This window comes from Haliaeetus leucocephalus, unplaced genomic scaffold (assembly GCF_000737465.1).
Source record: "Haliaeetus leucocephalus isolate CR32 unplaced genomic scaffold, Haliaeetus_leucocephalus-4.0 Scaffold696, whole genome shotgun sequence".
Classification (NCBI taxonomy): Eukaryota; Metazoa; Chordata; class Aves; order Accipitriformes; family Accipitridae; genus Haliaeetus; species Haliaeetus leucocephalus.
The window spans coordinates 1,051,935-1,078,580 of NW_010973132.1; the positions used below are offsets into that span (position 1 = coordinate 1,051,935).

Below are 26,646 nucleotides of genomic sequence, written 5' to 3' on the forward strand. Positions count from 1 at the left end.
GTGATCCACCTTTGCTAATTACCCACCTGAGAAGAAGGGTTAATTAACTGGGTGGAGAACTGTATTAATATGGTTATACTGTTTCTGAAATGTGAACCGGTGTCCTTATCCCTCCATCAGTTGTTGTTTGCAAATTTTGTAACTTCTGTTAGGCTTTTTCTCCTTTGAGAACACTTGAAATAGAAGGTGGATGGATTGCTGAGGGTGCATTTCATGAAGAAGTACTAAAAAAGGAAGAAAACTAAGAATTCTTGAGGCACATATAGGAGGGGTGAAGCAGGAACCCTTTTTAAGATCTCAGCAAAAACGTTTTAACATAACATGATGTGTTAGGAGAGAGAAAAGAGGATTTTAAACACACATTGAAAAAGTAATTTCTTGTGACAAAGGAGGCCTAATTGTCTTCCCATGTGAAAATAAGGTCCTTTTTGCTCTGTTCTCTTAAAAAAAAAATTGGCAACATTACACATATTGTTTTAAGTGAGGTTCTTCCAGCTCTTTATCTGCCTTAACATCTATTTTGTCTGCTTGTTTATAGTCATTCTAGGAAGTCTCTGAAGTGCTATAGAAATAGAAGGATGCTCCTAAATGAGAGGAAATCAGTTGATAAAAATAACAGTTGTCGAAAAGAATGATTTGGAGGGCTCTGCTGTAACCACTTATGCAGGTGGAAATGTTTCTAGGAGTGTGAGGAAATGACCATGTGTCACAGCCAAAGGAAATGCCAATTTATTTATTGGCTTTGTCAGAGTAGCCTTCTGCCTATAGGTCTGAGCCAGTGACAGCTTTATGGAATGAACCAGCAGGAAATCACCTTCCTTAGACGAAGGAAATCACATTATCCTCTAATAATAAATAGGAAGAGGTCCCTGCAGTCACAAAATCTGAAGAGACTTGTTTTATAGAAGGTTATGGCTGAGACATTCAAAGGGACCAAAGGTAGTTAAGCACTTTCAATCTTAAGGTTTTTTTGGAGGGGGATATTCTTCTTTATTTTTCCCCAATGGCAACCCCTACGTAATTTCTTCCCCCTAAATCCTCTGGAAACAATTCTCAGCCATTGGTTTATCTCATAGTTGTGATTTACAAAAGCTCAGGTTATTGTTACTGTTTTTTCCTCTACAATTGTAAAGGGAAAAAAGAGAAATCTATGTTTTTGAAGCAGAAGGGAAAACACCTCTCTGAGAGTGGTACTTCGGGTTTATCCTGTGAGAGTCAGCAACAACAGATATTCTCCACAGTGCTCTTTTCAATGCAATGGGACCTCATGGGTGGTTACTAAGGGGTAGTAACTTTGAGTAAGACTGCCAGTATTTTGACAACTCCATCACAGTGTTCGCCTCTGTTCAAGAGACTTATTGTAGCTATATTGTAGAGCTGAAGTCTGCAATTTCAGAGCAAGGGGGTTTGCAAGCATCTCACACACAGTATCAGTTGACAGGGTTTTATCCCTTTCTGTTCTGCTGTGATGAGCAATCCAGACTCTCAGAGTAACACAGCAAAAAGACAGTGCAATGTATAAAATATTAAAATAAGACAACTTTAATGCAGAAGCTTATGTTGCAGATTTTCACCTGCAGAATAGTGAGATGGTTGACACATTTTTTACTGACTGTATTATTGTTTTGTAGCACTTTGTTGGTTTGCTCATTTGATACTTTTTCCCACTGAAGGCTTATTCATACTCTGTTTTGTACTGTTCTTCTCCAGATAGAATCCTCTCCCTGCTACCTGCTGACCGTAAGGATCATCCGAATGAGAAACCTCCAGCGAGTGGACACCTGTAAGTATCTCCATTCTTAGTGGTCTCTCAGGGTACAGGTAACAAGTTCTCTTTTATAATTGTATAGCAACCTTTTCCAAGTGTTTCTGAAATAACCCAGTGTTTATGTAAACTAATTGTTATAAACCAGGTCAGTCCTTGCTGCTGGTTCATTGAATGTTATTCTTGTGCTTTCTGGTTGGTTTTAAGACTTGAATGTGTTTTTGAGGATAAGAACTTTCTCCCCCAAAAAAGGAGACTTTCTGACACAGGTAGATGAAAAAGACTGCATCCCATATTCTCAAAAGCAAGGGGTAATTTTGCCTTTGGGTTGTAGCACCTTGGGAACTGTGGCTGGACGGAGCAAACTTTTTCACCCCCCCTCCCCAGTCTTGGTTCTGACACAGATGAAATGAACAAGAAAAAACTTTCTAAAATCATTACCACCAGGCTAATGCCATTATTAATTACCCTGAAATGACTGTCAAAAAACGTGCTGACTGAGAGCTGGATGCCTTGTCCCTTCTAATGCTCTTGCAGCAGTCTTGCAGTTGTGCAAGAGTGTGAGTCACACAGCAGGAAAGTGGTGGGAAGTGAGGGAGCAGGAAAGGAAAATACCACTGTTTAGTTAAAGGACATGGACTATCCACATGTGCAGTGAGGAGAGGCTTTTCACACAAAATAGACAAATTAACAGTTCATTTTGTTTGAATCAATACAGCTACATGACCACCTGTGAAAGGATGCTGAAACTAGCTCTAGGGTGACTGTGGAAGGGAAATGGTGTACTCCTGCTGTCTCTCTTGACTCTCCTGTTTCACTGTGAGCGGCAGCGATCAGCACTATAGTTTCTTGCACAGGAAGAGCCAGGGAAGATGTTCTGAAAGACGAATATCTGGATTTACCACGCAGTACCTTTTCCATCTTACCCTGCAGTTGTCACATGTATTTCTGGATGGTATATCATAGGACTTCCCTGTGTCACAGCTCTGAACGAGGGATGTACTAGCCATATCTTAAGTCATATCATTGGGTATCTGCACCTGCACCTCCCTCTTGGTCCATGGCTGTGGCACATGTGTGATGATGCAATAACACAGACGGGTTTCATCAAGGACACATCTCAGATCTTCTGCGTGTCAGACAGCAAGACAAAATCACAAATAACTAGGTTGTAGAAAGAGATTGTGCAAGCAGAACTGAAGCAATATTTTGCATTAAATACACAGCTAACTAGTTTGCCTGCATCTACTCATATAATTAAGGACTGTTTGATATGCTTTTTATCTTAAAGTACAGTTAAGATATAAGAATGACAAATCACATCAGTAGAACAGAGTACTTTGCCAGCCAAACAGCCAATAGTCATTGATCTCCAATGATAAACCTAAAGTCATGCAGTAGTCATACAGAATTACTTTAAAAACAATTCAAAATCAGTATCACTACTTCTAGGATCTCCAAACATATTCAAATACCTATTTTTGCAGTTTCAAAATTCTTCAGAGCATTATTATCTGCATAGAATTTCCCAGAATAAAAAAAAAAAAAAAAGAAAATAACAAGCAGCTATACAGAATCAAACTGATGTTCATACAGTTCTCTGAGGGGGATGTATTTGGTAAGTCCACTGCAAAACCCTCTGACACTTGAGGAAATGGAGAAACAAAAGAAGCTGTAGAAAGGCACCAACTATGATGACAGATCTGAAGAAACTTTTACATCCAGAGGGACTAAATAGGCTACAGGCCTTAAGAGTGGAAGGGCAATTATTGAGGAGGACATGGAAGCTGTCTCTACAAAAAAGAATAAGAGAAAGTGAATAACGAGTCATTTTTCACCATTTTCCACAATGCGAGAATAAAGGAGCACCCAATAATATTATCAAACAGGAAGTTTAAAACAAATAGGAACTGTGGAACACAAGTAAACTGTGGAACTCATTGTCATGGGAATGTATGGTTGTTAAAATATATCTGTTTAAAAAGAAATTATTCGTGGAGCATAAGTCTAGCAAGGGTTATTAAACGCGGTACTCCCAATGCAAACTCTGGTTTGGGAACTCCTTACTCTGGCATTGCCTGAATGCTGCAGGGTGGATCAGCTGCAGTACTACTCTAGAATTAGCTTGTTTCTACTACTCTGGAGCAAGGTGTAGCAGGGCTATTACCTGGCAGTGAAATGATTAAGAATTTCTGTTTTAACATGAAAAAGCCTAATGTTTTTTCTTCTGTCTCATCCTTGGGAAAAAGCTAAACTCTTCCAGATGAGACTTTCCCAAAGTGCCCACTCCAAGACAGACATGCTTCCTGGAAATGCATAGACTCAATACTGGAATTTTACAAGTAGTCAGCAGTTAGAAGTGGTGTTTTAAGACAGAAGGAGAGCAGTCTTAAATATAGGTCTTAAATCAACTCTGCCTACAAATGAAATAAAGACAAGCAACTTCCTTTGCAAGGAAAAGGTGCAGATGAGAAACTGTTCCTCCTTCAGAGAGATAGTAATGTGCCTAAGCAAGGCAAAATGTATAAGGCAGCCAGGCTGGCCAGGCTGACTAGACGTACCCTTACTGGGGAGATGTTTGGTGTGAGCAGCCGATGTTTTCAATGTTAGCAGTCAGTCTCCTGGCAGCCTGCTGCAATATGCATCATCTGTGCAGTGCATTGTTTCTGCATTGTTTATGAAGAGAAGAGAAGAGAATATTTCAATTGGAAGGGACCTACAACAATCATCTAGTCCAACTGCCTGACCAGTTGAGGGCTGACCAAGTTAAAACATGTTATTAAGGGCATTATCCAAATGCCTCTTAAACACTGACAGGCTTGGGACATCGACCACCTCTCTAGGAAGCCTGTTCCAGTGTTTGACCACCCTCTTGGTAAAGAAATGCTTCCTCGTGTCCAGTCTAAACCTCCCCTGGTGCAGCTCTGAACTGTTCCCACGTGTCCTGTCACTGGATACCAGGGAGAAGAGCTCAGCACCTCCCTCTCCACGTCCCCTCCTCAGGAAGCTGTAGAGAGCAATGAGGTCGCCCCTCAGCCTCCTTTTCTCCAAACTAGACAAACCCAAAGTCCTCAGCCGCTCCTCACAGGACATGCCTTCCAGTACTTTCACCAGCTTTGTTAGTTACCTTTTGCAGTACATGATATCTGATCGTTTTATTGTTAAGAACTGTGTAAGAGAGAGTTTCAAGGTGCTGAAGTATTTTGTGTAACCTGCATGAAGAAACATTGCATTCCGCAGGCACACAGTACATCGCATTTTTGGCTGTAGCCATTTGAGATATACTTTAATTTACGTGCCTTTGAGAAATGGGATGGAATATTCTTCACTAACCTTCTCCCAGTGCATTTCTGGAGAGAGACTTGGTCCCTCTCTTCCTGAAGGTGGCATTTAGTTAAGAACCAATGTCTAATTCAATGAGCTCCTTCTGGAGGAAGCTTCTGCCACCTCCTACAACAGGGGTAGTTCCGCAGCTGCTTTCACAGACCCTCACCATGAAAAGCACTGAAGGCAAGGCAGAGATGGAGACTTTTTACAGTTGTTCTCAAAAGGTGGAGGAGGCTCCCATCAGACAGCAGCTGAAGGTTAGTGTGTGTGTGCATGCACACATAGCACAGGAACGCTTGTTCGTTGAGAAACTGAAGAAAGTGGCTGACTAGAAGAGGAAGTTCTCACTCTCTTCTTTTATACACAACATCGCTGTTTTCTGTAACTCATGCAAGAAACAACAGAAACCACCTCCTGTTCTAGGTCATCTTATGATATGTGCCTTTTCCCTCTCAGAAGGGTATCTTGGAAAGAGCTACATTACATCAGGCACTTCTGTCTTTAAATAACTCATACTTGCTGTTGGTACCACGCAGTAACTTTTCCAGTGTCATGCAGCACCACTGACTTTGCCACATGAACAATTGGTTTGTCTCTTTCCCTACCCAGTAAGCCAGGCTGATTGCTACGTGTCATTGTGGCTGCCGACTGCGACACGTGAAAAGTCCCGCACTAAAACTGTGAGAAACTCCAACAATCCTGTGTGGAACGAAACCTTCTACTTCAGGATCCAGAGTCAGGTCAAGGTAAGGAGCCAAAGTTGTCTGCTTGAAGCAGCCTGAAGATTTTGTGTGTGGTGGTTCCTATCTATCTCCTGAACTGTGCCCCGGAATTGTTTTAAGAGATGGCACATGATAAGGGACTGTTCAAGTTGTTTAACAGCAGAGATGACTGAGTTCCCATGCCTGTTCAATGGTGCTGTTTAGGAGGGCCAGAAACTGAGCTCAGTGTTGAAGTTTTAGGGAAACTAGAGACTCATATGAATCAGCGCAAGATGGATACAGAATTTGGGAGTTAACTAAGCTGTTGTGTAGGTATAGCCAATGTATTACTCATGTTACAGCAGTTAAACTGAATCAGGGAGGAATGAATATTTGATTTTGTGATGGGTTGACCGTGGCTGGACGCCAGGTGCCCACCAAAGCCGTTCTATCACTCCCCCATCCTCAGCTGGACAGGGGAGAGAAAAATATAACAAAAAGCTTGCGGGTTGAGATAAGGACAAGAGAGATCATTCACTAATTACCATCACGGGCAAAACAGACTCAGCTTAGGGAAAATTAGCTCACTTTATTACAAATCAGCCAGAGTAAGGTAAATGAGAAATAAAACGAAATCTCAGAACACCTTCCCTCCACCCCTCCCTTCTTCCTGGGCACAACTTCACTCCCAGATTTCTCCACCAAGCCCCCCCAGTGGCACAAGGGGGACAGGGATGGGGTTTACGGTCATCACATGTTATTTTCTGCCGCTTCACCTCCTCAGGGCGAGGGAGGGCGAGGGCTCATCACACTCTTCCCCTGCTCCAGCATGGGGTCCCACCCACGGGAGACAGTCCTCCATGAACTTTCTCCAACGTGGGCCATTCCCATGGGCTGCAGTTCTTCACGAACTGCTCCAGCATGGGTCCTTTCCACGGTGTGCAGTCCTTCAGGAGCACACTGCTCCAGCGCAGGGTTCCCACGGGGTCACAGCCTCCTTCGGGAACCCACCTGCTCCGGCGTGGGGTCCTCCCCGGGCTGCAGGTGGATATCTGCCCCACCGTGGACCTCCCTGGACTGCAGGGGGACAGCCTGCCTCACCAGGGTCTTCACCACGGGCTGCAGGGGAATCTTCGCTCCGGCGCCTGGAGCATCTCCTCCCCTCCTTCTGCACTGACCTTGGTGTCCGCAGGCTTGTTTCTCTTACATGTTCTCACTCCTCTCTCCGGTGGCTGTTTTCTCCGCGTCCCAACTATTTTCCCTTCTTAAAAATGTTATCACAGAGGCATTACCACTATCACTGATTGGCTCGGCCTTGGCCGGCGGCGGGTCCGTCTTAGAGCCGGCTGGTATGGGCTCACTCTCTCTCGAACACAGGGGAAGCTTCCAGCAGCTTCTTACAGGAGCCACCCCTGTAACCCCCCCCGCTACCAAAACCTTGCCACATAAAACCAATACAGATTTACAGTATGTTTTTCCAAAGGGGCATGATACTTCATTTCTCCACTTTTCTTCTCAAGCACATCCCCAACACTCCTTCTTCCCTAGGGCTAATGATGTCCAGACTGCAGAAACTATAAAAACCCCTTCTCCCTCTTTTTCCAGAACGTGCTGGAGCTGACAGTGTATGATGAGGATTTTGCTACTCCGGATGACCATCTCCTCTGTGCGCTCTTTGATACTGCTAAACTTCCAATTGAAAGAACAGTGCTCCTGTATTTTAAGCCCAGCCCGAAGGTGAGAGCAAAAAATAAAGCAACTGAGAAACCAGTGGAGAGTTATACAACACTTTCCAAATCTTGGGGTGAGATTTCTGAATCCACCATGGATGACTTATCCCAATAATGGGTACATGAATTGCCATTCAAAATATAAACACAAAAAATGTGGTAAAAAATCTGGATTTAAGAGCCTGAGCCCTTCCTCCCAGTATTTTTAGAAATTATTAATGAGCATATGACTGAAACAGTGCAGTAGGTAGGGGAGGGATCAGACTGTGAACTATCTCTGAGCAACACTGAGGCTGCACAGCTATTGCAGGGTGAATAATTTTTAATTTTTTTTCTTCCATGTAATTCATAGCCACTAACCCCTGTCCCTTTGATTGTATCTACTTTCACCCCAAAGGCAAAGCTGAAGTTGCCCCTGTGTGTATCCCAGCATTGTCCTCTGCAGTGATACCTCAGCTAGGGCTGAGCCTGCTGACTCGTCTGTCAGAATTAGTGCAGTTTTGGAGCTCTGAATGACTGATTTACCCTGTTTCTCCGTTTCCCATCTATAAAATGGGAAAAAGAGTCTTGATTCCCTTTGAGATCTATGGATGAGATCAGTGAAATATCTCGCATGCAACTTCTTGCTACCATAGGCAGATTGCTTCTGGTACCCAAACTAGGTCACTCACAACTAGCTCATACATATCAACACTGCCTTACAGGGGGGTTGCATAACTGTAATTCTGAATCACTCAATAATACCAGTCTCTGTTTATTATGTTAAAGTGATGGGTGGAAACTATCTTTAACTTCCAAGCTAATAGCAAGGACAGTAAGTCATGGCAGGACAGTGCCAGGAATAGTTAGGAGAAAAAGGTAGAATTCAGAAGAAAGAGCAAGTTGCAAATTGTCTTTCTGCAGCAGCTTCAGACTAAGACATAGAAGTACAGGTTGTTTTGATGATACCTTGAAGAAGGAAGGAGGTGAGGAAGGAATCGTTAAACTATCTGGTTTGAAATGGTATTTCAGACCTTCCAGTCTGAAATGTTTATCACAGGCTGTGCATTGCAACTTCAATATTGCATACCAGGGACCTGGGTTTAGACAAGGGAGAAAGCACTATGTAGCTACTTCATTTAATTTCTTGTTCTTGCTTTCAGGCCAAGGAGGAGCTAGAGGTTGAATTCAAATTGGAAGCCGCGTAAGTGATACACAGATTATTTTAAAAATGCAAAAATCATTAAATGCTAAAACAAAGACATAGCATTAGAAGTCATGCTTTGTGGGATTTCTGTAAAAAAAGTGCCAGACTTCTCCTGCATCATTACTGCAGTCTCAGACACCCTGCTGATACCTCCAATCAGCTTGTTCTGTAGTTTAGTTGCTTTCAAAGACACACCTCCCAGCATTGTCTCTTCTACCCACAATGTTGGATTTGTCTACCTAGGGATATTTCAGAAGACTTTCTGAGTGTGTGTGCATGAGCTTGTGTGTGCATGCATGTCTATCAATCTTTCCATGCCTGTTTCAGCTTATGCATTGGACAGACTCCTAATGTTGAACCATCCTGGTTAGGTTTCTAGTGTATCTCTGACTCCTTCGATTTTCCCTTGCAACACTGTTTTGGTCCTAGTAATTCTATTTTCTTTCTCTCAAACACAATGACGATGTGCAGGGCTTTTCCTCCAGCATGGTCAGCCTGCCATCCACATGAATCAGTATTTTTGTCTCTGTGTTGTCACAAGGTAAATAAGGCACGGCAGAAATAAAGTGACCGGCCTAAGGTCAGCCCTTGAACTAGTGGGGAGCCAAGACCAGAATTCACGTCACTCCACACCATCTCCTGACTTCACCTGAATGATCTGGAAAGCTTTTTTTTTCCCATGTAGCTGGTACCCACCGCCCTGTGCCCCTTTGATTGTATTTGCATACTATCAAATACATGGAACTGGGCTTCCCAACAGGGATATGCTGGCATATTAGCATGTTACCGCTGAAGTACGTGTACTTTACATGTTACAGTGAGGAGAAGAATTTGACTGCCTAGCCGCAGATTCCATTTTAGATGATCATGAGATTGCACTGCAAAAAAGTAGCCACGGTACACATTGCTCAGCTTTGGTACAGAGGCAAGTCACCTCAGAGCAGTGCTCAGTCCAAGCAGCCATGGAAAGGAGTGTGTTACATATCTGCTGGGGTCCCTCTGGCCATCCTTCTTCTAAATGGGGAGAAAAGGCAACACCCTGGGCAGGGATGAGTAGGCATTTGTTTGATCTAAAAAAATCCTTGTTTTTCATTTTGTTTCCCAGTTCTGGTCCTCATGAAGCCATTGCTACCAATGGAGTCCTGGTGGTATGTGTCTTTTTCCCAAGAAATTTTCTATAAGTGTTTCATTAATATAAAGGGGAAGGAAGGGTGGGGTTTAGACAAGCCAGTAGGCCGGTTCTTTCTCTTTCTTCCCTCTTTTGTATTTAGATACTTTGAGAATGGGATATTTTTTTGCCCAGTTCATTGGTGATATCCTATTATTTCCCATTTGTCCTATATTTCAACACAACACACACATGCGTGCACACAGAGAGCTTTCCTCTGGTATCAGTATTCCTTCAAAAAATGTACTGCTGTCTATCAAAGCACAGTGATAAAAAGACTGTGAAGCCACTTGCTAATAACCTACCCAGCCCTTTCCTCCTATGGGAGATGAGCCATGCCTGGTGGGTAAACTCAACACTAAATATTGACCTATCATAATTACATTATGTGAAACAAGAGTGAGCGCCGTAAAAAGACCCAACCCAAAATGTTAATAGCAATGCTTCTTCAGAAAACCCTTTCTACTACTGACTCTTGATGTCTCAGCAATGTATCTTTCATTTATGTTTTTCCCAGTTTAACCCTTTGTATCTATGCTACTATCCTGCAAATGCTCCTGATTTTCTTCCTTTGTATCTTCCTCTTACTGTGCCCAGTTGTATGTCATTGTCACAGGAGGATGCTCTACAACTCCCTCCAAAGCTTTTCATTTTCTTAGTCAGTGGCTGCTGGGCAAAAGGACAGAAATGCCAGGGAATTAGGCACTTCAGGGAACTAGACATGTCCAAAAGCTGAGTGATTCACAGCTCCCCGTAACAAGGTAGAGATGTGATGATCTTTCTCACAGATTCTCATTCTCATACAGTGTCGTGAACTTTGCTGTTTGGAAGTTGAAGTGGCGGAGAAGATGCAGCAAAAATCAAGTAGGGTTATTTCTTTCTTATCTATTTACCAATAATTGCATGCTTACTGATGAGAGGATGCCCCTTTCATATAAAGTATTAGTGGAATAAATAGTATTTACAGTATTCAGTGCAGTTAGCACCAAGTAAACACATTAGGTTGTTATTGATTTCAATGACTGCATCTTGTACTCCCTTAAGTATATGTAAATAAAGTCTATTAGACCTGCATTAATGTTGAAATCCCATTTCTATATAACATTGAGAACATTCAGAGCACCCTTTCTATGAAAATAGCATCTGCTTTGCTCCTTTCCCTTCACTGTCAGTACTCCCTTCAGAGCACTTTCCACTAGACAAAGCTGTGGTCCAAATTCTACAGCTCTGCTACCTGCACCCCACCTTTAATCAAGCCAGCACAATTTTGTGATTAAATCATAGTGATATTTCTCACGGCCTTTTTTTTCCTTTTTTAGAGAAAGAGCTTTCCCTCACTGTGAAGGGCTCCTTTGAGGGGACGCAGGATATTATGCTGGGCCCTGATGGAGTGGCCAGCCCGTCGGGTCCCACCAAGTTCCACTACATCAAGTATGCGGAGCCAACGCTGGACGTCATGTTGCCGAAGAAGAGGCGCTACCACCCTGTATGTTGGAAGTGACCTTAATGATGAACCGACCATAAGTGCCCCTCCAGAGAGTGGCAGGAGGGGGGAGAGGGTAAACCCATTACTGTTCTTGTCCTAAAGCATGTTGTTTTCCCAGTGGACCTGTAGGTACAGTACGGAGACGGGCTCCCCAGTCGTGATGCTGAATTCACTGCCCATGGGAAGGAAAACGACCATTGCAGAGGTGAGCATCGCTTCCAGCTGTTAGGAGTAAAATGTCACTCAGGTAGAAACCATTCCTCATAATATTGTCCCAGTTGGCTGCTAAGAGGGTCAGAAATGTTCTGATTTTTTCTCAGACCTTGAACAAACAGGAGCTTTGTTTCTCCAGCTGTTTTGTCCACAGAAGCAGGTTGTGCCTCCATAAGTCTCTGTTATGTGCCAGCAGTGGATACAGAGACCAACAAGGAGGTCAGAAAATGTGGTGATTCCTTCAGTACCTCTCTCCCTGTTTACGCAAAGTCTCACTGACCCCTCCTTTGCTTAGGCTCCAAACTGAAAGTTGCTTCTTGGACACAAGCTAGGAAAAAGTCAATAAACCTGCCCTTAGTGAACCATGTGCTTCAAAGGACAATATATTGAAATACATTGGAACTATTAGACAAAGCATATCGATTTTAAAGAATGTAATGAGAATATTGCTTGAAATAGATGTATGTGCTGTATAACTTTGAATGAAATTAATAGAAGAAAAAGATCCTTACTATAAAAAAATGTGTTTCTGCCAAGAAACATCTACAGAAGTCCAGATTATTAGGGACAATCTTATCCAAATATTAATTGTTATGTTGTGAACAAGTAGGAGAACATCGGATTCCAGAGCCATTAAAACATTCTTTCAGAACAGAGCACTTTTTGTCAGTTAATATGAAGGTTGCAATAACAATTTTAAGACAGGATGAAGTCTTGGCAGAAGCAAATGCAGACTTGCAATCTCTTCACTGTGAGAATGTGGCCAGGATGTCAAAGACCTGCTGTGTTTTAGAGCATAAAGAACGGGAAACGTACAAAAAAAAGATATTTCAGGATGCTGCAGAAAGCCTGTGAATAACACGGGAAATGGGACCGGCTGCATGAGTCTCAGGAACCTCCTATACCAAGATTGTTAATGGTTTCTGCAACCTGGAAGCATTTGGGATCTGTTGGTAGGGATGTTCTACTAAGGAAAAGTTAAGCTTTTGGAAATATATGCCAAGATTTCAGACATTTAACTTTGTGATTGCTAGACCTTGCTGGGGTCTAAATCAAGCTCTGACCCCAAGACAGAAAGGGAGAAAAGAAATTTTAAAATTAAAATTAAAAAATTACAGTACACATTCTTGTTTTCCAGGAGAAAAGATTTGACTTGAATGTGACAGCACAAAGCTGGTAAGAGATCTTCTTCTGTTCCTAAAGACTTGGGTTATTGATTTAGATATTGTTTTAGCCACATGGAAATTACACAAGCTGGCATTCTTAGTCTGAAAACTAGAGTGTGCTTTTAATAAAACATAAAATACATGCACAGTATATGGTACATAATTAGCCTTAGGAATATTTGGCTTTAATCAATAAATGTTGATAAACATGTATTTATTTTAGCATTATCCCTTCCCTTCTGACCACAGAATATTATTTTTGATCAACGTCAGTCTCTGAAATTCACAAAAAGAACAAAGCTGACTAAAAAAGCAGAATAGACAGGAGTAAACATTAAACTTGATCAGAATTTATGAACATTTATTTTTTCTTAACTGGCAATACACAGTAGCAATAACTTGGTATTCTGTTAAGTCCAGTTATACTGTATATTGAGTAGAAATTAAGTTAGACAATGTGGCTAGTGATTTGACATTTATAGACATGCTCTTTAATACTCATCAGTAAACATGAAGATGTTTCATGTTATCCATAGCTATATGTAACACACACAACTGTGCAAACTGATCTTTTTGTGTGTGTGCCTGATGAGGAAATAAAAGGGAAAGATAATTTAATTTTGAATTCAAACAGAGCTTTCTATCATTCATTTCAGAAAGGCCAGTGATCAATGACAAGAGGAAAACCAGTGTTATTCCAGGACAGGAAAAATGCTTCCCTCTTACTTATTTTACTTCCAGAGAACTTTAAAAGCAGTTTGTATCTTGATTTACAATGAAAACTGGCTTTTGCAGCTCCACCTAACTCAATTTCCCTTGCATGTCTTCATTTACAAATACAGATATAATAATTTGACTGATTTTATCCAAATCTGATGATGGAGAAATCTCATAAATAAATTTCACTACTAGTTTCATTAAAATTATGGACCCAGTAGAAGAGAGAAGTTCTGTCACTGAAAGAAAAAGCAAAACCCTGCCATTTTACAATGCCTGGCCAGGGCTAGCTGGCCAGCCAGGGAGTCCACGGGTAGCTCTGGCCTGAAGACACCATGCCAGATCTCTTGCCCATTGAAGTCTTGTAGGCACGGGGCAAGAAGTGACAGGAGGGAGGAGGTTAGTGAGCAGAAGAGCACAAAAGGCCGGGGTAATAAGCTACAACTACAACAGTGGCGTTTTAAGGAATGACTTATTAAATTTCAAAATTGATGCAAATGGATTCTTCCTCTGAGGAATATTATGGTTTATAACTTTTGAGTCAAGGTTGACGTGAAATACAACTGCCAGCATTGACCTGTGAGACAGCTTGTGCAAGTGCAGACAGATCAGAGCAGTGGGGGTGAAATCCTGCCCCACTAAACTCAGTGACCCATCTCCATCCATCCAGGGGCTGGATGTCACCAAGGTCATGCCTCCAGCGAGCAGGGTTACCCGGCCACCCATGCCTGGCAGGTGGGTGGATGGGTTTCCTCCCCAGCGGTGCTCACCGCTAGAGGGGGATGCCTTCCCACTCGAGTTCCTCAACACAAGAATTTCCCTTCACCTTGGAACCCTCAACATTTGAAAATCAGGTTTTATTCTAGATTTAGAATGAGAAAATATCCCATGAAATAGGAAAAATACACACACTTTGGACCATTTCCACAGATTTTCTAAACTTAACAATTCTTTTAGTTTTAGAATATTCATTTAAATGTTTTGTTTCATTTGTAAATACTGTACATTGTTTCTTCATCAATTAGTAGTAGCATGGTTAAGCTTACTAACTGAAATAAGTTTTCTTACTTTTAAAAGTAGTCAGAATATTCTTGTTCCTGTCACATTGCCTCACCATGTTTGAAGGGAAGGGTGCTGTAAATTATCTTTGATTGAAGTCCTAAGATCAATATGGGTGTGTTAATATGTAAAATATGTGCCTGTTTTTATCTTAGTAATTGTTCATGCCACCAAGACCTGGACATGCGCTTTGGGTTTGACTTATGTTCAGAGGAGATGGCTTTCCTGGGGAAAAGAAAGAGATATGTAGCAAGTGCCCTGAAAAATGTTTTTCACCTACAACAGGATCTGCAGGATCGTGAAGTACGTGTGTGTTGGGGAGGTAGATATTGAATTTCTAGTGCCTTCATGTACTCTTCTAGATGAATGGTCAGCAAAATGGGCCATATGTATCTGTTGTGCAGGTACCAGCTTGTCCATGTGTCTTAAGTACATTTGCTTCTGCTGCCAAGGTTTGTTATTGCAAGAAACACTAGTTGCAGTAATTGTGTCCTTCACAACTGTCAATTTGGAATTTGTCAGATTTGAGGTGTGTTCATCCCTGCCATCCTATGCTGTAACTGGCTTGGTTCAGAAATACTGTATGCAGATTAAATACATTACATAGCAAAGATTTCTTCCCTTGTTCAAATTTTGTCATTTTGTGAGAGTTCAGGATAAACATCTCTGAGTGCTTCTTATAACATCTTCCCTTTCTTGCAGTTTTGAAATTCCTTAAAATAAATACAGTTTACTTCAAAGTAACTTCACGATACTGAGGCATAACAGCATTGATGAGCGTAGCTTAACAACACTGGCTGTGAACTGGGTGTATTTCTTCATGGGGTTAGTATGTGGATTTTCATACAGTAGTAGTAGATGTGTGAAATAAGAAAAAAGTGGCAAAGGAGTAGGACGTGTAGAGAAAATACATTGTTTCCTCCACAGAAAGGTTTCTTCTTGTTCATCATCTGTGCCCCTATTTGCCCTAGAGATGGGCAAGAACCCAGGTTTGGGTTAATCTCCGAACCCATGTTTATCCAAAGGGAAGCAGCAGTAGCAGTCATTGCTTGGTTTTGGAGCCTTTCCTTCTGAAAAGGGACCTGAGCTCTTAGTTCAGGATCTGGGCTTTAATTGCAGTCTGGGATGCGATGTTGAACGCTGTTGGTGTGAATGTCCCATCCTCCTCTGCCCAACAGGTCCCCGTTGTGGCTATCATCACGACAGGTGGAGGACTGAAGTCAATGACAGGACTATACGGCAGCCTCATGGGACTGAAGAAATTAAATCTCCTGGACTGTGTAACATACATCAGTGGGCTGTCCGGCACCACGTGGTAAGCCAGCTTGTGCAGAAGGCTTGACCAGGCCTTTTGAGGGTGACGCTGCTGCAGAGGGGAGCTTCTGAAAGCAGACAAGATCAGATTTTCTTCAAACATCATAGAAACAAAATGTTTCTCAGTAACAGGCCATTAAATATTAGCTTGATCTGATACGCCGATTTTTTATTAGCAATTCTTTACTGTGCTTTTCAACTCCACCTTTGCAGCAGTTAAATATGTATATGACAATTACACCTGTCAAAATGGTTTCTTAGTAGTTATTGTGGATGTAACTGTGGATGCCCATAGCATCATGTCTCTTCCTCTCTCCGCTGATGTCCCAGTTGTTGTTCCCAGTAACTTCTGAGACTGGCTCTGCTTTCTAACTGGTCACGCAAAGAAAACTGCAGGACAGTGCACACTTACCCCTGCAACCTGTCAGTTTGGGAAGGGACTAAGTTCCCCTCGGCAGCATTATTCCCTGCTCACAGGATGTACAACTGCCGAACATCTGACGGTCCTACATAGGGAATGTTGGTAAAATAGAGGATGGTGTTAATATAAAGCATAGTGATACCATAAGATTAACAGTAAGTGATACAAAGCCAAGAGACAGCAGCTGGTGTGAACTGATTTGTGGTTCAAAAAAAAAAAAACAAGCAAAGAAAATTTATGATAATTTTCTGCTCAATTTGTGCTTCAGACATGTACCTATGTTCACACCTGGCAATTTTATCTCTTAAGCTGCTGCCAGTTCTGTTTAAAAAAAAAAAAAAAGAAAAGAACATAGAAAAAGACCCTTATGCTTCAGGGCCATCTTTAAAACAGTCATAGAAACTCTGGAGTGTTCATTCTGCTGGATGGAGCAGCAGAACGAGAGTATGTATGAGCAGAAGTGCATCCCTAAATGTAAACCTCTGCCCCCAAAGGCACAAAATTTCAAGTCTTTTTCTGCTCCTTTTGACTTTTGCTGTCTGTATTATCTTTCTCCAGGACCATGGCCAACTTATACAGAGATGCCTACTGGTCACAGAAGGACCTAGACTCGCATATTGGTGAAGCCCGGAAACAAGCAACCAAATGCAAGATGGGCTGTTTCTCTATGGATCGCATGAAGTACTACAACAAGCAGCTTTGTCAGCGGAAAGAAGAGGGTTACAGGACATCATTTATAGACCTTTGGGGGCTCATGATTGAGTACTTACTAAATGATGGGGTATGATGTATATTCCATTTCTTAGAGAACCATGTATTTTTCTCTTAGTGAATGGAGAGGAAACTAGCCCATCATCTGAGAGAATGTCCCTCAAAACAGAGTGGAGTTCTCCTTGTCAACAAACTCTCAGAATTTTTAATTTCCTTTAATGGTCTGCCTAGGGAGAAATGCATCCTATATGTTAATAAATTAGGTTATGGATGCAGCTATTTGAACTCTGGCTGGTATTTAAATAGAAGCAGAGGCAATCTCAGGCAGTCTGCCTAAGGTGCAGATTATGCATGCAAAAATTGTTCAAGATGCAAAGCAGAGTAATCTCAACAGTGTGAAAACGATCTGAAGCAAGCATGAAACAGCTAGAGTGCTTGGTGATTTGCATCCACTGGCAGGTAACTTGATCTGCAGGAACACTAGAGGCAGGTGCATATTTTACTTTTGCTGAGAAGGACTGCTCAGTCAGTAGCTGGTTTAAGTGATATTAATTTTTACAAGCAATAACAAAGTTGCTTTTCTATTATTTGAAGTGGTTTCTACCCCTACAGTACAGCAGTCCACTCCCTCTTCTCTCCAGCTGGACCACAGTTCAAGGATGTGTGCTTTGGCACTTGCCAAGCGGGAAGGGAAGAGTGGTTGGGGATTGAACAGAAGTGTCCTCCAGTGGGAACAGAAATGCTGCAGTCGTTCAGCCTTTCATTTGGGTTTATTTATTTATTTATTTTTATATAAGTACATATATATTATCATATATATGTAAACAGAAAATAAATACATACAGAGAGGAATACTAAACAAAGGTATAAACTGAATAGCTGCCTCTCTTTTAATATCACCTGGATGAGGTCCTCCTCACAATCTAGACAAACATCTTTCCCTTGAGCAGTGCTGACTATTGCTATGTAACCATTACCCTCTCCCTAATCTGTCAGAACTAGCTCCTCTTAAATTTGTCAGCAGTTCATGAGATTTTGTGTTTTTTACAAACCTCTTTAATGACAATATGCTTTTCCAGAAAAGAAGGGAAGCTGGGTGGGATGCAAATAATTTGCTACCAAATTCCAGTCCCCTTGCAACACTGGACTGTGATAGCTGTTGTGCACTAAGAAAGGAAACTCAATGCCGACATGCTCAATGGCTTTCTTCAGCCCCAGGAGAGCAAGGACTGCTCACTACGCTCCTCATCCTAAGGGGCAGCTTGCCCTTTCTCCTGCTTGCCAGGGCAGTGCTTTCTAGTATGTACAGACATGTATGCAGAAGTAGTTTTCCCTCTCTGCATCTTTTTGTGAACCCATGCACAAAGTCAGGCTGGACCCTGGGAGACTGGTTTGTCACCGGTGGGTGGGTGCCTGCAATACTCTGTGCAGTGGACCTGCCATGGCATGTCCTGCATGCTGGGGGCAGAGCCACGCGGCTCCTCCAGCACTGGGGCCATCGACCATGCATTGTTTCCATCTCTTCTCACAAAACTGTTTTTCTTCAAAACCAGAAAGACCCCCACAAACTTTCAGAGCAGCAAGAAGCACTGTGTGATGGCCAGAACCCACTGCCCATCTATGTGTCAGTCAGTGTCCGGGACAGCTACAGCACCAATGATTTCAAAGGTAAGGATGATGCTTCAGATCCTGTGGGGCTAAAACTGGCAGCTGAATTCCTGTGATTCACTCTTCTCTGCTGGGCAGCACTTGGAGAAAACAGTCCTGGTGTGTTACTTGCTTTTTGGAGAAATAACCATTACCTCCATGCCTTACAGTTTTAATACAAGAGCTTTTTGAGATCAGCATTTCACTGTCTAGACATACACAGTCAAAATCCTGCCAGAAAGGCCATTTTTGAAATATTATCTGATCCATCTTGAATAAGAAGTACTGGAATTTTCCGAGAATTAAATACTGCTTTTTGTCAATGCCCTGTTATAGTTTCAATATGAAGAAAGACCACATAGTTATGATAAAGTTTGGGAAAGCATCCAACCTACTCCCAACTGAATCTTTTGCTTTGCTCATTGTTTTGGTAATTTTTTTCCATGAGGAGAAGCAGCTGGAGGAGGAGAAGAGGCGGAGAAGAAATTCAGATCGAATTTTTTATGGTTGAGGTGAAAAGATGAACCACTTCTGAGTGAAAAGGAAATTATGGTCCATAATCTTTCTGTCCCGGTCTTTGCTCACACTGCAGTTATATCAGAAATCTGCACTTCACTTGGAGAGGATATACGAGAAAGTCAAAGACTAGTTCTGTCTTCCTTAGTAGCACACATACAGAGTATAACTGGCCTCTTACAAAAAGCTCCCTTCTGAAGGGCGGAGTACCTGTCTTTGTACATAACCAATTTATTCAAGGGAAGTTAAATTATCTGTACTGATAACAGTGGAAGTATTTTCACCTAGATGTGGCATACGCAAGGGCAGAGTGAAACCTTGCGCACGCAGGAGAACCCTGGACTGGTGCGTGCACATGGGGTGTGTACGAGCTGGAGCCTTGCCGTGCTTGTGCCACCGGCAGCACCGCCATGAGCAGCGTAACTGCCTCCCCATGGTCACAGTGTCTGAGCTCATCTGCCTGGCCCTGCAGGAGGTCACATATAAGCAAGGCTTTGCCAAGGCAGCGTAGCAAACAGAAGTCAGGCCAATGTGTGCCCCTCTCTCCACGCCCGGCTGAGAGCCCTCTAAGTGTCCCGTTGTGGCTGTATTGCAGAGTGGGTGGAGTTCACCCCCTACGAGGTGGGACTTCTGAAGTATGGCGCGTTCATTCGCACAGAGCATTTCGGAAGCGAGTTCTTCATGGGACGCTTGTTAAAAAAGCTCCCCGAATCCCGGATCTGCTACCTTCAAGGTGATGTATTGCGTTGTCTTGGCATGGAGGCACTTTGGAGGGGTGCAATGCTGTTAACCAAAGGGTAGATGTTTCTGGTCTAACATACTGAATGCTGCTATGATATCACCTGCTGGGAAATGGCAGTGGGGGGGTAGTTTGTTCAAAAGAGTACAGTAAAAAATCCCACATCTTCAGTTTCTTGTCACTGCCTTGGTCTGCGCAAACTTTTTAACTTTGTGTGCTATAGATGGAATAGATAAAGCTCCTTAATTCTTTCATTATAAGGAATAGTTTCCACTTCTTTGGTTATTCTTCCAATTCGTGTCCGAATGCACTCCAACTTAAGAAATTTTGAGACAGCAGGAAACCTGCAGCTGTGCTTCCACTGTGAGGTTTAACTTCAACTCCATGTAGAGAATCCCGTCTACTAAAGATGCAGGCTGCCCAGGATGAAAAATGAGACCAGAAGTGAAGGGTCTCTGAATCTCTCTGGTCAGTCCCTGACTTGTACTGATGGGTGTTTGTAAAAGTAATAATATCCCTTTACCGAGGAGTCAGAATCACTGGCAGGTGAACACAGAGCAGTGTGAGTTCGATTTCAGTCATCTATTCTTACACTTCTGCTGCTTAGAAGCTCCTTGGTTTCAGTAAACATGCTGTGATATTAAATAGTCCATAATCCCAAGGAGTATCTTTAAAATAATACCTCCTGGGCTGGCCCTTTTTACCTGGTCCACTACTGGGGAAATTAATTTTCTACATACTGTACTGGTGTATGCTGTACTGGTATCTTGTGCCCCACAGAAAATGAAGAAGTCCAATTGTGGTAGACTAATTAGAACACATATTTAAATTTACCATGGCAGATGAAATGGTGGCATTGTGTTTTGTCAACAAAGCCACCAGCACCCCTGTGGGGAGGCAGAGAGGGGCAGGCCTGGATGGAAAAGAGTGTACAGTGGAGCAGGAGCCCACTCTGTTTGTGAGCCTTTACATGCTGCAGTGTGAGATTTTCTCTTACAAACCAAATGGCTGAAAAGTCAGTTCATCCCACTGTGAAATAATACAGGGCATATGAAAGCTGATGAAAGTGTGTGCAGAAAAGGAAGCTGGAGTAAGGAAGACAGGGATGGAAAGGATGTTTTTATGATGTCTGCATTATGTGAGCTCTTATTTCGCTTCTTAAGTGAGTGGTTTTTTTCCTTTTACTTCTCTCCCACTCTCCTCTCTCTTTACCATGTGTCAGAGCCATGCGGTGGGTTAGGCACAGAACTGATGGCAGCATGACCTGAACCAGTGCCGTAGAAAGTTAAGAGGAATTTAACAGCCCAAAAGTTTAGAAATATTTGAATTAAGACCATTCAAAAATTAATCCAGGAGGTTAAAATAGAAGGACAAAGGCAGTTTCTTGTTAGAATGTGTCCTTGTGTTCACTAATTTCTTTTACAGGTATGTGGAGCAGTATATTTTCTGTGAACCTATTACAAATATGGGGACTATCCCACAGTTCAGAGGACTTCTGGATGAGGTGGACACAAGACAGAATAGAAGAAGTTGGTGAGAAATTGTTAAGCCTTTCACTTATGGTCACTTAGTCTTCTGGATGCCTTTTGGCATCATCCTGTCAACTATGTTGAAGCCAGCATCATAGGATCCTCCCAAGAGATAGCAACTTCCCCTCCCACCATAAAGACTGAGAGGAAGAGGGTAATCAGGGAAATGCTGCTGTAATTACCAAAGTTACTAAAACCCTACTGATTAAAAGGCTCTGTCCTTAAGAGGAATTTTTACAGGGGTCATGCATTTCTCAGGAAGTGTTTTGGCATTGCTCATTCATACTCAGCCATACAGAACCAAGAACCAGTGGCAGAGAATAAAGTTATTTTTACTGCCTGTGCAGAGAATAAACCTGAATATCAATTGGTTAATCAATATTTCCTGGGTTTATATTCTATTACTCGGTACGGTAATTACTGCACTGGATTCACCTTGGCACAAAGATAAATGAGGCCCAGAGGGTATTTTCTGAAGCAATACAGAAACCATGGTTTTATTGCTAAATCATTTAATATGATAGTAACTATAATTACAGACATCCTGAAAATAAAGAAATACATCTGTGCAATCATGGAAACCACCAAGCCTCTCCTGCTGCATTGTCAGCCACTTGGTCCAGCAAAGCAGGTTGTGATTTCAAAATACCACACCTTGTGCCGTTTCTACTTTTCACCCACATATGTGGCCATGTAGTCACCCTGAAAACTACTTGTAGTTTCTAAATACGAATGTATGCCCCAGGTTTCCCTGGGATGCTCTCACTGTACTGATTAAGCATATGGTCATGTAGCCATGGGTGATTATTGGGTAGAAGCTGTCACAGTTGCAATAGACCCCATGGTGCCCTGTTGTTGCCCATCTGACTGAGTGGGAGCATACGATTCAGCCCCATATTCTCCATGCTTGCCTCTGTTTCATGATATCTTCCTGTGAGGATATGTAACTTTCTGACAGGACATTCTCTGAATTGCTTAGTTCCCTTAAGGTGTCCCTTTTCCAGGACTAAAGACTGCTTCTGATGAACTGTCTTCAGGTCAAAGCTAAAGACCATCAGCAGAACTTTGTCCAGCAGCCACTCCTCTCCTTCAGAATAGTTTTTGTGTGCTTAGTGAATCATCCCAGAACACCCCCTGAGATCTCCTGCACACCAGGACAACCAGAAATGAACATCAATTAACAAACAGTTCACCAATCTTTCTCCCCTCCTCTAGATGAAGACCCAGTGTTGCCTACAAGACCCCACGAGCTGAGGACCCGCATGTACACTCCTCCTGGCCCCCTGTCCAGTGCCCTTCGGGGAGCATTGACTGACCGCTTCTCCGTTGCCCAGCACCACAATTTCCTGAAGGGCTACCAGCTGCATAACAACTACCTGGAGAACAAGCACTTCTGTCGATGGAAAGGTAATGGAGACTAATATTTAACAGGCATCATTTTCAGGTGGTTTTGGGGTGGGGAATTTAGGAAAGAACCCTGTCAGGCTTGGCAGGGGAAAAAAAAATCTCCTGAAAGGACATTTCTTTTTTGAATGGAGAGAAGAGACTAAGACTGCACTGTTGCCAGGTATTTAAGACTGTTTTTAAATGTAAGCATGTGTTTATGTGGTTTAGCTGAGATCTCTGTGGTCCAGACTGAAAGGGTAGGCTTGCAGCCCACAGAACCGAATTTAAAGAAACAAAGAGCAGAGTGAACATGGGAGAAAGCTTAACTTGGCAAGACTGTGCCTCTAACTTCAGATGCAACTGGAATATCCCAGAAAATATGACCTACAAGAGAAAGCTGGAAGGGAATGGGGCTTTGTAGCCCAAAGAAGAGGGGAGTGAGGGGGAGGCATAAATCCAAATGTAAAAAGGGATGGGAATATTTTGTTCTCCAAATCAATGATGGACAAAAGATGAAACAATGATTGAAATGAAGCAAGGCAGATTTAGGTTAAGTATTAGAAGTAGCTTACTGGCACTAATGAGTATGACAAGTTACTGGAATATATTGCCTGGAATCTCAACATAGAAGATTTTTCAGAACAGAAGCTTAGGTGGCATTTTGCAGACCTTCCCACACCTATTTGACAACCCAGTAGTGTGGCAATTAAATTAAACCAGGCCTCTGGGACAGTCAGTTCCACCTTGAATTTCTTTTTCCAGTCAAAATACCTACAGATAATTTCTTATTCCAAGAAATATTTTCCTTTTAGACACTGTGTTAGACTCACGTCCCAACCAGCTGATGCAAAATTCTGATCACCTGGGCATGATAGATGCTGGATTTTTCATCAATACCAGCAGTCCACCACTTTTAAGGCCACAGAGGGAAGTGGATGTCATCATATATTTAAGTTATACTACTGGATCTCATATATCGGTGAGGAGGATCTTGTTACTGTGTGTTGTCTCTCCTTTTGCTTGTAAATGTCCAGCCTGTAGCACCTGGAACTGCTAGTTATTTTAGCTGTTCAGTTTTTAACTACTGCATTCCCCTACCTTTTTCACTGTAGTGATTAATATCATTCCTATTTCTTCCTGCCACTCCTGGAATCTCTCTTGCTGGTTTATAAACATGTTGAATTATTCAAGAGGACATCAGCATAGTCTCTTTCAGAATGCTGGGAAGAGCCTCTTCTGCTTTATGCTGAATCAAGCAGGTTTCCAGACTCTGCACAGCAATATGCATAAAGATGAAGAAGTGATTTCTCCTGACTTAAGTTACAATATAAAAGGGGTTAAGTGGATAGTCAGAGGCAGATCATTCCTGGGTTGACAAATAAGATGCTACTAGGAAAATTCAATGATAAGCACCTTCCTGCAGAAACTTCAGTTTCATGGAAATAAAGTTAATTAGCTGTCTATAAGGCCTTGCAGAAAAGAAATTTGGGTCTTTATATCTCAGAAACTGAGGTTAGTTAGAAACTTGCTATTAAGCATCTTGGCCCACTTAAGTGGAATTATTTTTTGTGAATGAGAACACGTGTGCTGCTGTTAATAAGCCATATGATGCATGAGACACACACATAATGAAGTTTCGTTTCAGCCTCATACATTGCCTAGATTAATTTTATGAAGAAAGGCTGCTGCAATTTTAAGCACTTTAGTAGAAACTGTTTCCTATTTGATAGTGTCCAATGTTAGGTGGTGCAGGGTAAATAATACAGTACATAGTAGGACATGATATCGTGTTGAACATTTCAGGGAAAAGGTACAGTATAGCCTAGTACTTCAGACTTTCTCAGTAAAATATCAATCTCGGTTAACACGGTGGCCATAGTGCCTGCACAGGCAGAGACATAATTGCACATTCAAACTCAAATGTCTTATCTTCTGGCTTCCAAGCACATAATAAGATACCTTAAGCATTTTCTTGCTGTGTTTTTCTTTTCTAATTAATTCTATACAATACATTAAACATAGGCTCTTTCATTTACTAAAACTACATGCTTTACCTTAAACTTCTGCAAACTGCTTCCATTTTTTAAAAAGCAGAGTCCTGGATAAATTCTCTAACTCTGAAATTGTGTTTACAGCTTTTGATTAGCATTCTGGTTACTGTGTGTGGTAATTATGTGTAGAGTAACCCTTGATAAGAAGGAACTCACCCTATCGATCTGAGTCACTAAACCTTAATACTAGATAAGAGTTTGGGGGCTTTAAGACAGCTAAACTGAATTCCAATGCTGACTAATTCTGTGATAATCCAGTCTCTAGATAAGGCGTACAAATACTACTCAGAGCAGAAAATCCCATTCCCCAAAATTTCTTTGACTGATGAAGATAAGAAAAATCTGAAGGAGTGCTACCTCTTCCAAGATTCAGATTTGCCAGGATGTCCGATCGTGATTTTTCTTCCGCTTGTGAATGACACCTTCCAAGAGTACAAAGCACCTGGTAAGTTACAAGTGATGGCAAAGCATTAAACAAAGAACACCACTACCTGCTTCCCTGACTCAGACAGAGCCTTTTTCTCTGCTGATGGCTATCTTTGCTGGCTGGGTTCATGGTGGAGCACTTTAGCTAATTAAAATTTTTTTCCCCATCCCTGCCAAAGCTACTATGTTCATTCATGTCATCCTTGTGGCCCTAAGAGGACAGACACAGCCCTTGTCTTCCAGATGGTGTTTACCTTCATGTCTCTCCCATTTGTGACATAAAGTGTTGCTAGCTAACTGTAAAATTTTTTTCCTGGAAAATATAGCTGTCTCAGATTATTTTCCCCTGCATACATTGTCTGTTGTCCAGGGATTTCATTCTACACTTGAGGCGGCATAGTGTCATGTATGAACAGGGTAGGAGCAAGAACCTAGCTTTCAGGCTGAACTCCTGCAATGTCAAGATCATTGTGTCTCCTTTTGGTACAGCATCAGCCCAGGGGTCATTTTGCTCACTGTGCTGTGCTTGGGGCCTGTCATTCTTTTTCTGCCACGCTACCTGCTTTGTATTCCTCTCCTTTACTGCCAGTTACTAGGATGCATTTCCTTTGCTCCTTGGTAGCAGGGAGGTAAAGTCTAAAATTCTGCTTTTGTGGAGTTGGGGAGATGCAGGAAATGGAAAGGCAGAGATGGATCCTGGTGGCAGGCCCCCTGAGACTGCCTTCAGGATTGCAGGAACTTTAAGTTTCCATATATTTCTATTATTCCTTTCTCACTTAAATTCTATTCTGTTACTAGCAACTTGCCTCCCTCAGCCAGGGTTCATAGAGGTCCCAACTGCTCAGGATAAGACCTGCAGTGCACCTGCAGTGGCTATCGGAGTGCCCTTTCAGGCTGATACCCTTGACTGACCCATGGCTTTAATGAGTCAGATGTTTAGGAGTAAGCTGTAGATGACCATTACAGTGCCATCCCTCACCTCTCCCTTCTGCCCTCATCATTTCAGGCACCCAGCATTCTCTTGACTAGGGGTGGGGGTACCTGACCTGCGTTATTCATGCATTGAAACCCTATGAATTTTCTTCTGGAGAAAAGTCCCCCTCTTTGGGCTGCTGTGGACAGCTTGTCACTGACTGAGATAAACACCACGTCACAGCAGCAACTTCTGTTTCTCTCCAGGTGTCAAGCGCTGTTGCTCAGAGATGGAGGAAGGACAACTTGATTTGACCAGTCGCTTTTCCCCCTACTGCATGTTCTCGGTCAGGTATACCGATGAGAATTACCGCCGGCTGCTGAACCTCAGTGAATACAACATCCTGAACAACTCACAGATGATTATGCAGGCCTTGCAGATAGCGATGCAAAGGAGGATGCAAAACATGTGCTAA

General features: G+C 42.3%; 1 protein-coding gene across 1 annotated transcript; it reads left to right on the forward strand.

The window, feature by feature from the left end:
• Positions 1-1,722: 1,722 nt before the first annotated feature.
• LOC104839739 (cytosolic phospholipase A2 epsilon-like) lies at positions 1,723-26,646 on the forward strand. Its single transcript, XM_010580196.1, has 18 exons — positions 1,723-1,783; positions 5,702-5,838; positions 7,399-7,530; positions 8,666-8,706; positions 9,815-9,857; positions 10,684-10,741; positions 11,197-11,363; positions 14,130-14,194; positions 14,674-14,821; positions 15,697-15,833; positions 16,812-17,034; positions 18,518-18,632; positions 19,723-19,860; positions 21,292-21,399; positions 22,611-22,802; positions 23,594-23,760; positions 25,091-25,277; positions 26,438-26,646. The coding sequence occupies exons 1-18, from the start codon at positions 1,756-1,758 to the stop codon at positions 26,644-26,646; spliced, it is 2,295 nt and encodes a 764-aa protein (XP_010578498.1). The 5' UTR covers positions 1,723-1,755.